The sequence below is a fragment of the Chiloscyllium plagiosum genome, chromosome 41, assembly GCF_004010195.1.
Source record: "Chiloscyllium plagiosum isolate BGI_BamShark_2017 chromosome 41, ASM401019v2, whole genome shotgun sequence".
NCBI classification, from domain to species: domain Eukaryota; kingdom Metazoa; phylum Chordata; class Chondrichthyes; order Orectolobiformes; family Hemiscylliidae; genus Chiloscyllium; species Chiloscyllium plagiosum.
This window is the reverse complement of record NC_057750.1, coordinates 10,220,420-10,231,521: the sequence shown is the minus strand read 5'-3', so window position 1 is coordinate 10,231,521 and position 11,102 is coordinate 10,220,420. Positions and strand designations below refer to the sequence as shown.

The 11,102-nt window shown below is 45.7% G+C and overlaps 2 protein-coding genes across 7 annotated transcripts in view; both read left to right on the top strand.

Annotated features, from left to right (window-relative positions):
* LOC122542835 (vascular endothelial growth factor A-like) overlaps positions 1-2,446 on the top strand; it is a 37,511-nt gene extending 35,065 nt beyond the window's left edge. For all 4 annotated transcript variants that reach the window (XM_043680918.1, XM_043680921.1, XM_043680920.1 and 1 more), the window contains one exon: positions 776-2,446. In XM_043680918.1, the coding sequence (XP_043536853.1) occupies positions 776-815 (40 nt within the window). In that variant the 3' untranslated portion in view covers positions 816-2,446. The remainder of the gene's footprint in view (positions 1-775) is intronic.
* Positions 2,447-10,754: 8,308 nt separating this feature from the next.
* Positions 10,755-11,102, top strand: part of cipcb (CLOCK-interacting pacemaker b) — a 16,144-nt gene continuing 15,796 nt past the window's right edge. The window contains exon 1 of one of the 3 annotated variants that reach the window (XM_043680914.1): positions 10,755-10,859. The gene's annotated coding sequence lies outside the window, so the exon portion shown is untranslated. The remainder of the gene's footprint in view (positions 10,860-11,102) is intronic. The other 2 variants (XM_043680915.1, XM_043680916.1) reach the window with 2 other exon arrangements.

The window sequence follows — 11,102 nt, the reverse complement described above, 5'->3', positions numbered from 1 at the left end:
GCCTATCACCCTCACCTTGTCCTCCCTCCACCTATCGCATTTCCAAAGCTCCTCCCCCAAGTCCCTCCTCCCTACCTTTTATCTGAGCCTGCTGGACACACTTTCCTCATTCCTGAAGAAGGGCTTATGCCTGAAACGTCGATTCTCCTGTTCCTTGGATGCTGCCTGACCTGCTGCACTTTTCCAGCAACACATTTTCAGCTGGAGTCACATGTAGGCAAGGTGAAGTAAGGACAGTAAATTTCCTTCCCTGCAGGGCCATTAGTGAACCATTATGCTTTTTACAACAATGAATGATCATTGTCATGGTTACCATCACTGGCTAGCTTTACTTTTTAAAAATTCTTTAATGAAATGTGGTGTCATTGGCTCATCCAGCATTTATTTCCCATCCCTAATGACCTAAAGTCTATTGTATAGTCAAGCACATTGCTGTGGAGCTGGAGTCACATGTAGGCCAGACCAAGTAAGAACAGCAAATTTCTATCTTCACAGGACATTAGTGAACCTGATGGGTTTTTATGACAATTGTTAATAGATACATGGCTACCATTTTATTCTGGATTTTTCTTCTTGTGAATTTGGATCCCACCATCTGCAATGGTGGGATTCGAACCAGATTTTCTCAAATTAGCCTGTGGTTCTGTATTACTCATCTAATGGCATTACTACTGTGCCACCATCTCTGTAGTTGTTTCTGTAACTGAAACCTGGAAAGGGGGGGCAGAAGCAGTGTGGAGTGAATCCTGATTTCCCTCTTCTGTCTCTCTTTCAGATGCCCCTCAATGAGTAGGAGGCACGTCCAAGCAGTCTGAGGCCTGGATTGTGAGATCACCGAACTGTAGAGAGACATTTGAATGGGGAGCTGCGGCAATGACGTGCAACATTGGCAACAGCTCCATGTTGCTGTGGCTGCCTTTCATAGTGTGGCTGTCTGAGTGAACCGGAATTTGCTCATTTTTGAGGGGGGAAAGGAGGCAGAGAGGGAGAAGTTCTGAATTGTCCCAGTGCAGGAGGAGGCCATTCCTCCCGCAGATCCTGCACTGGCTCTCCGAGCGAGCGTCTTACCTAGCGCTGTTCTCCTGCCTTCTCCCTGTCACCTTGCACATTCTTCCTACTCTTAAATCAATCCAAACGCCCTTTTGAAAATTGAAAGTGAGCCTGCTTTTTTTTTAAGGCAGTGCATTCTACATTGCTTAAGAAAATAGATTCTCCTCTGTTTTGCTTCATCGACCAACTCGGCTTTTAAATCTAACCTTTCGCTTTGCAAGTGGGAACGGTACCTCCCTATCTCCTGCATCCAGCCCCCTGTTGATTTGGAAAGTCTCTCTCTGCCATATTTTCACCAAGGAACACCGTTCCCTTCTGTTAACTGGAAACTGTAAAAGAGTGACTCTTACTTCAATTGTGATTTTTAACGAATATCCACTCAGCACGATATGTTTTAGAACTCCAATCCAGAAACCTCGTGAGCAGCACGAGTTGAAGAATTGCGTGTGTCTGTATTTTTAAACTAATCTGGAATTCCCCTCTTTTATATCTAAGAAAGGGACTTCCATTTATTTAGCACCTTTCGCAGCTTCAGGTTGTTTCCCTGGTTGCTTTCGAGGTGAGAGATTGAAGCATAACCACCGCCCTGCAGGAAGTGCCAATGAGTGCACAGCAAGATCCCAGAAAGCGGTGTGTCACAAATGGATGATTGCAGAAGGCACCTCTTAAACAATCTGGGCAGTAGATTCATGGGGTCCCCTGATCCTTTCACATTACCCTAGTCACTGATTTCTACTGGGGTTTAGTTGTAGTTGTGCTGACCTGTGTGTGGTCTCTGTGTGGATATACTGTGACATCTGCTGAGGCTCCTGTGGCACACTACCACTGAGACAGAAGGCCTAGGTTCAGGTCTCGCCTGCTCCTGAGGCGTATCATAACATTTCTAAACCGGTTGGTTAGAATTATCTGTAATGTGACACCTGTAGCAATTTGTCGCAGAGTTATTCCAGCATTGAAGAAAGCCATTAGGTCTCTCTTGGTCTGTACCAGCTCTGAATGAACAATTTACTTCTTGCCATTCTCCCACCTTTTCCCTCTAATCCTGCAATTCTTCCTTTTTCAGATGACAGTAGCCCAACTGAGCCTACCTCCACCACAGCATCAGGCAGTGCATTCCAGACTGTGACCGCTTTGAGTGAAAACTATATTCCTCATTGTTTTTTTGCTTATTTACTTTAAATCTGTGCCCTCTTGTTCACCATTGTTTCAAGAGTAAGAACAGTTTCTCCCTATTTACTCTGCCCAGACCTCCCAGTTTTGATCCCCATATTTAAGAAAGCATACGCTGGCATCGGAGGCAGATTAAAAGAGACGGATGATACTGATTCCTGGGATGGAGGAGTTAGAGTCAGAGAGATGTACAGCACGGAAACAGAGCCAAACTCGTCCGTGCCGACCAGATATCCTAAATTAATCTAGTCCCGTTTGCCAGCACCCGGCCCATATCCCTCTAAACCCTTCCTATTCATATCCCCATCCAGATGCCTTTTTAAATGTCGCCATTGTATCAGCCTCCACCAGTTCTTCTTGTACTTCATTCCATGCCCTCTGTATGAAAACGTTGCCCCTTAGGTTCCTTTTAAATCTTTCCCCCCTCACCTTTAAACCTATGCCCTCTTGTTTTGGACTCCTCCCAACCCAGGGAAAAGATCTTGTCTGTTTACCCTATCCATGCCCCTCATTATTTTACAAACCCTGAAAAGGTCACCCCTCAGCCTCCGATGCTCCAGGGAAACAGCCCCAGCCTGTTCAGCCTCTCCCTATAGCTCAAACCCTCCAACCCTGGCAACACTCTTGAAAGGGTTCAGAAAAGATTTACAAGTTTCGGAACGTAATTCCTATAGGAGAGAGACCAGAATTGCGCACACTATTCCTAACCAATGTCCTCCACAACATGACCTCCCAACTCCTATACTCAATGCTCTGACCAATAAAGGCAAGAATAGCAAATGCCTTTTTCACTATCTAATTTACCTGCGACTCCACTTTCAAGATACTGAGAGTCTGCACTCCTAGGTCTCTTTGTTCAGCAACACTCTCCAGCATCTTATCATAAAGTGTAAATGTCCTGCCCTGATTTGCCCCTCACACGTATCCAAATTAAAACTCAGTTTGCCACTCCTCGGCCCATTGGCCCATCTGATCAAGATCCTGTTGTACCCTGAGCTAACCTTCATCGCTATCCACTACACCTCCAATTCTACTGTCATCTGCAAACTTACAAGAAAAGCTAAAGAGCTTTGGCCTTTATTCAGTAGAGTTTAGAAGATATGAGAGATGATTTTGTTGATATATACAAGATTCTGAGCAGGCTTAACAAGATAAATATTGAGAAGATGTTTCCACTAGTGAGGAATCTTGAACTATGGGTATGTAGTTACAGATTAACAGGATAATAACTGGGATACAAAGGATGGATGATGTCTGGAAGTCTCTACCCTAGAGAGTTGTGGAGGCTTGATTGTTTAGAGGAATTAGATAGATTTCTGAAATAGCCTTCAACTCCTTGATATGAGGAGTTGGCACAAAAGAGGAGTTGAGGTCTGGGGCAGATCAGTCGTGACCTTGTAGAATAGAGGTGTAGGCTTGAGGGGCTGAATGGCCTATTCCAGCTATTTACATTCTTCTGATTTTGAAAACCTCAAACAAATCATCTGTCTTCTCTACTCTAGGGAAAACAGTCCCAACTTTTCTCCAATCTGTCCTCATAACCAAAGTTCCTCATCACTGGAACCATTGTTGTAAAGCTCTTCCACACTCTCCAGTCCCTTCACATCCTTCCTATAGTGTAGTGCCTAAAGCTGGACACAACACTGCACCTGAGGCCAAACTAATGCCGTTTGATATTTTCCAAACAACCTGCTCCGATGTGATGACACACCTCCTGGAGCAGGTAGCACTTGAGCCTGGGTCTCCTGGCTCAGAGATAAGGACACTACCACTGCACCACAACAGCCTTCAAATGTGTCTCTCCCATTGGGCCCTCTAGCCCTTTTCTCGAGAAAGTACAGTCACTGTAAAAGAACTGCTAGCTTTCCAAAAAAAGGTTTTGCATCCTCACTTGCAGTTGACCTTGAGTATGGATTACCATTGGCATTTTATGCAAGTGAACCGTGAAATTCTGCACACGTTTATCATATTATTCTCTCAAAGATCCCAAGGCAAAGGTTGAGCTATTCTGATGTATGCAAAAAAATGCCTTTTCTAAATAAAAATTTGCGTATTGCTAATTTTAATTTGGAGGAGAAAGATTATGCGCTTCTTAATCCTGTTCAGTTCTTTGCTTAATGTTAAGTCTGACCTACAATGTTAAGGTTTGCCAAGGGCAGGTTCCAAATGCAAGTCAGCCAGAATGGGAGTTGACCCCATGTTATTGGGAGCTGTCTGATTCAATCCAGCCATAGCCAATGTCCTTGCCACAACCCCAATCACCAACACCCACCACCACCACCAAAGTGAGACTGTTGACATGGGAATGTATACTTACAGGTGATGGCTTGATGGGAGCCAAATGGACACCACCTGCTCTATTACAATTCTGTACGACTGGAGTTATGAATGATGGCTCCAATCTCTCTTCATCCCACAATTGACCAGGAATCTCTAGCATCTCTCTCACTTTCACCATCTGCCATTGGTGTTGGAAGGATTTACAAATTGATACTACTCCTGGAGTTGGACTTTAACCTGGAGCTCCTGGTGCTGAACCAGACCGAAATACCCACTGCACCAAAAGTCTACCTTCATTGGACAGTAAGCCAAGCCAATTTACATTGTAAGCTATGGTGGTGGTGCAGGAACTGGGGGCTGTAAGCTGGAAATAAAGTTCAGATACGACATCAGATGGCTGACGGACAAGTTTCTAGAAGTTTCACATTCTAAAATTGGAGAACCTACTTCTTAAAGCAACCACGTGCTATGCTGGTGCGGCTTTGGACCGGTTGCACTGAAGAGTCTGTTTCTGGGCTGTAAGACTCTGGCTGAAGCATGCTTTTGGGCCAGAACAGAAGAATCATTGCTCTTTTTCTACAAAGTGTGAAGGAACGTAGGACTTAGGGGAAGGACTGAATCGTGGCTGATCAGATTTTGGACCTTTGCTCCACTTTCCTGCTTGCACCCAATGACTCTTCATTCCCTTGTCTGTTGAAAGTCTATTTCAGCCTTGGGGTTAAATTCAATGACTGACTCCATGATCCAGCCTCTCCAATGTTCTGGGGAAGAGGCTTCCACAACCAAATGACACTTTTGAGAGTCTGAGATATACAGGGCGGAAACAGACCCTTCTGTCCAACTCGTCCACGCCGATCAAATGTCCTTAATTAATCTAGTCCCGTTTGCCAGTATTTGGCCCATATCCCTCTAAGCCCTTCTTATTTGTATACACATCCAGATGCCTTTTAAATGTTGTAATCATACCAGCCTCCACCACTTCCTGTGGCAGCTCATTCCATATACCCTCTCTGAAAAGGTTGCCCCATAGGTCCTTTTTAAATCCGCCCCCCCCTCACTTACAGCCCCATGCTCTCTAGTTTTGGCCACTCCTACCCTAGGGAAAAGACCTTACCTATTTACCCTATCCAAGCCCCTCATGATTTTATAAACCTCTATAAGGTCACCTCTTGGTCTCTGATGCTCCAGGGAAAACAGCACCAACCTATTTAGTTTCTCCCTATAGCTCAAACCCTCCAACCTGGCAACAATCTTGTAAATCTTTTCTGAACCATTTCAAGTTTCAGAAGATCCTTTCTATAGCAGGGAGACCAGAATTGCATGTAGTGTTCCAATAGTGGCCTACCCAATGTCCTGTACAGCTGCACCATGGCCTCCCAACTCCTACACTCAATGCACTGACCAATGCAAGCATATCATCAAATGCCTTCTTCACTTTCCTATAAAAACAATTCCCCTTGTTGATAAAGGGATATCTTTTATGTTATTTCTCTTAGTCTTAGTGTTCACCCACAAGAGGAAACATCCTCTCAAGATCCTTCTATGTTTCAATGAGATCACCTCTTATTCTTAACTCCAAAAGATTTGGGCCCAACCTGTCCAAGCTTCCTTCCCTAGTTCCACGTGAAGGGAAATGACCAAAGGGGAATTCAATAGAGGCACTATTTTCAGAGATGGTGGTGGGAAGGTAATGCAATTATTAATGGATTAGACCAGAGGCGAGAAATCCTGCAGTGAGTAATTCATCTGCTGACTCCCTAAAGCCTGTACACTGTCTACAAGGCACAAGTCAGGAGTGTGATAGAATACTCCCCACTTGCCTGGATAAGTGTTGCTCCAACAACACTGGAGAGGCATGACACCAACCAGGACAAAGCAGCTGATTTTATTGGCATCACATCCACTCCCCTTCTCTCCTTCCCCCCCACCCCCCACCCCATATCACCAATACTCAGTAGCAGCAGTGTGTACCATTTACAAGATACACTGCAGAAATTTGCTAAAGATTCTTACACAGCACCTTTCAACCCACGACTATTTCCATCTAGAAGGACAAGAGCAGGAGATACATGGAAACACCACCTGCAGCAAACTCCTCTCCAAGCCCCAGACCATCCTGACTTGGATATATATTTCTGTTCTCTCACTGTCTCTGGGTTAAAAAAAAATCCCTCGTTAGTGGCATTGTACATCTACTTACGTGGCCTGCAGTGGTTTGAGAAGACAGCTCCCCACTGCCTTTTCAAGGGCAATTAGAGACGGGCAATAAATAGTGGCCCAGTCAGCCATGTCCACATCCCATGAGAGAATTTTAAAAAGTTGAATAAATGCAAGGATATGGGGTAAAAGGTTTGGGGAGGTTCTCATAGAGAACCAGCCCAGACACAATGGACCAAGTGGTCTCCTGTGCTGTGTTTCTCTAGGTTGAATAAAAATCAGTCATCCACAAAGCAAGTAATTCCAAGTAGATGAGCAATGGACAGGAATATAATGTACTGTTACTGTGTTTTAAAAATAAATGGTCAGAACGGTCAGTGGGATTCTAACTATCTGACAAGACCTCTATAAATACATGTGGCTGCAAACAATTGGGTATTTTGAAAGGCACCATTGGGAAGGTGATAGTGCAAATATGTTGAGCAGCTTTTTTTTTCGGATTACAAAAGAAGCTTGCACAAGCGCTGAGTCCTGGAGGCCAGGTTTGGCTTTCCAAATGTATTACCTGCTTGAACATTCTGTGAAAGGAGGAGACACGTTTGAGACAGAGAGCAGAAAAACTGCGGATGCTGTAAATCAGAATCAAAAGTAGGAGTTAGTGGAAATGCTCAGCATTTGTGCAGAGAAATCAAGAGTTCGTGTTTCAGATCCAGTGATCCTCACCAGACCCGAAACATTAACTCTGATTTCTCCTCACAGATGCTGCTAGACCTGCTGAGCTTTTCCAGCAACTTCTGTTTTTGTGACATGTTTGCGACAACTGGGATCATGGATGTGGAATTGGTGAAAATTGTAGTGAGGGACCGTGCTGAAGGAATTGTCAACATTGATGGTTGCTCACAGACTAAGATGACTCTCTGTCACTCTCGGGGTGAGTCCCAAGGTGGCTGTACAGACTAATGTGGCTACAGCAGACTCTATTAGACTTGAAGCAGCTGGTGGTCACGGGATGGGGTGGTTGGGGCATTGGTGTGGCAGCACGTTCCTTTTGCCCTTTTCGCCCAGCTTCTGCTTTCTCCCAGTGGCAAGTTTCCAGGTGCCTTCCCAGATACTCCTCCTCCTCTTTGGACCGTCATCGGTCAGTGATTCCGAGGTATCTGTGGAAATTCTGCATTGCGCCAGTAAGGATAAGGGGCTGTGTATTTGGAGGGCATCTTATATAGAAGTTGGAACCTCAGCAATTTACAACCATTTATAAGGTGCATTAAAGCTAGTGTTGGGAGGGGGTAAAATGTTTGAGTTGATGCACTCAAAGAAAGTGATGAGAATGGGAGTGAAAGTGTATGTGTAAGGGGTTCTTGAGGAATACTGACCTGCATTCAAGTTCCAGCTGCTTCAGAAAGTGAGGACTGCAGATGCTGGAGATCAGAGCTGAAAAATGTGTTGCTGGAAAAGCGCAGCAGGCCAGGCAGCATCCAAGGAGCAGGAGAACCGACGCCTCGGGCACAAGCCCCCCCCCCCCAATTGCTGCCTGGCCTGATGCACTTTTCTAATAACATATTTTTCACCAGCTGCTTCAGAGGTGAGTCTGAACAGTTGATTACAAATGTTTAAAATATGAAGGAATATGTGTGATCCCTGTCTTCAGAGCAGGAGCAGTAATCTGCTCAGCAGCTGAAACCCTATCAGTGGATACTTAACCTTTAGCCTGCTGCATTCTAAGCTCTCGAATTCCTGCCTGTCACTAGAAAAGAGGTTCTGCTACGGGAATATGAACAGTAAGGGACTGAACTAATAAGTGTTACCACAAAGGAAATGATCTTTGGATTATGACCTGAGCAACAAGTAGATAATTGGCAGCAGATAATTAAAATCAGAGAGCTGAGCACATGGCTCAAGGATTGATGTGGAAGATATGGATTTTGATTCATAGAGCATTGGTACCATTGGGAAGAGCAAGGGTGGCCTTTAGCTTTGGTTAAAAATCACACAACACCAGGTTATAGTCCAAAAGGTTTATTTGGAAGCACTAGCTTTCGGAGCGCTGCTCCTTCATCAGGTAGCTTAAGATCTAAATGTTTTCTTACCTTCTAGCTCTTTCTTTCTGTTGTTTGTTTAATTCTGGTTTTGTAACCAAGATGTCACCGGATAATAGCAACTTTCTCCACTTTTAAATGTACTCCTATACTCCTGATGAAGGAGTAGCACTCTGAAAGTTAGTGCTTCCAAATAAACCTGTTGGACTATAACCTCGTGTTGTGTGATTTTTAACTTTGACAACCCCACTCCGACACCGGCTCCTCCACATCATTTTAGCTTTGGTGCCATGGCTCCCAAAACTACAGTCAGTCACCTCTGTCAGAATGGGGAAAGAGATAGAATCATAGAATCCCTGCAGTGTGGAAGCAGGTCCTTTGGCCCAACAATTTCACACCGACCCTCCGAAGAGTATCCCACCCAAACCCATTCCCCATTACTCTCCATTTACCCCCTGACTAATGCACCTAACCTACACATCCCTGAACATTATTGGCAATTTAGCATGACCAATCCACCCTAACTTGCACATCCTTGGACTGTGGGAGGAAACCACAGCACTCAAAGGAAACCCACGCAGACATGGGGAGAATGTGCAAACTCCACATAGACAGTTGCCCAGGGCTGGAATTGAACCCGGGTCCCTGGCACTGTAAACTAAGATAGACATAGAAGCAGAAATAGACCATTTAGCCCATCAAGTCTGGTCTGCCATTCAATGAGATTGTGAGACTCCTTTATGGAGATAAGACTTTAGACCTTAGATCCAAATGTTTTCTTACCTTTTGGTTCTTTTTTCATTATTCTGTTATTTGTTTAATTCTGGATAAGAACAACTTCCTACACTTTTCAACATAGTCCTACACTTGAGTAGGAATTGGTTTAGCTCAGTTGGCTGGATTGTTGGTTAACAGAGCACTGTAATGCTAATCGTATGAATTCAATTCCCATCACTGGTTTGAGGTTACCATGAAGGACTCTTCTTTTTCAACCTCTTCCCTCACCTGAGGTCTGATGGCCCTCAGGTTAAATCACCACCAATTGCTTCTCTCTAATGAGAGAACAGCCCCCTACGCTCTGGTGAGACTGTGGTGACACAATAACATGCTTGAGTACACATGACAATAAAATTTAATTCTAAACCCCATTTTCCTGCCTTTTCCCCATAACTCTTGATTTCCTTACAGTTTAAAAATCTGTCAATGACAGTTTTGAATAAAATTTCTAATCAACCTATTCAGATATAATGTCTCACTCTGGGACTTAAACCCAGGCCTTTTCCTAGCTACCATCAGTTCTGAGGAAGGGGCACTGGGACCCCAAAATGATAACTTTGATTTCTCTGCACAGGAGCTGCCAGACCTGCTAAGCTTTCCAGCAACTGATGTTTTTGTTCCTTAAACCCAGGCCTTTGGTCCACAGGTAGAGACATGACCACATGCCCATAGGTTTGTTCGCAGAGCTGGAAGGTTCATTTTCAGATGTTTCATCACCATATGAGGTAACATCTTCAGTGAGCCTCTGGACCACCACTCAACAGCCTTAATTTTAATAAATGGTTGCCCAAATACCCTGCGTCTAACTCCTTATGTTCAGATTTCCATCTAGGTGCCCAATCTGTTGCTCAGTATGACCATCAATCAAAGCTCTGCAAAGATTTTTACGCTTTGCACTGCCCCACCGCGTACAATTATTTCCTGAAGACCCTGCTCGTTGCATTGCACTGTTTGCACACGTGCCTGCCACCCCACACTGCCTCGGGGCTGCATGCATCACTGCTGCACCTTTGCACTTCGCCTCTCACTCTGCAGCCCGCTCACGTTGAAGTGCCTCAAGGAGCAGCGCGGACCGGCCGCCTGAGCGGTCGCCATGGAGACGGCCTGTCAATCACGCCAGCCTCGCACGAGGCCGCGCACGGGCGGCGCAGCCGAACACACTGGGCAGGGGGGGGCGGAACACAAGCTGGGCGGTTCCACCGGGTCGGATTGGTGGAGGCGAGGAGAGGAGCGCCCCTCCATTGGTCAGGGCGGTGGTCATTCAGTGGGTTTTGGAGGGCGGGATGATCAGCAGCAGCAGCAGGTTTGGGTGAGAGGCGGCGGAGGCAATCGGGAGAAACCGAGAGTGTCCGAGGACGAAGGCGAGTGGGAGGTCGGCGCGGCAGCTCGGTGAGGGGAACGGAATTAAAACATCGGGGTCCGGGACATAAACATCCTCCACTCCCCTCAACATCGGGCACAGGGACCGGAGAACGAGCGGAGCCTCGGGGTGGGGGAGGGGATCGCGATCTGACAACTGAGGAACCCCCCCCACCCAGAGTGAACCTCCATGTACCAAGGGGAGGGGGTCCCATTGGGGAGGGGGCTAGAGAGTGTGGGGATCCCATTGGGGAGGGGGCTAGGGGGTGACGG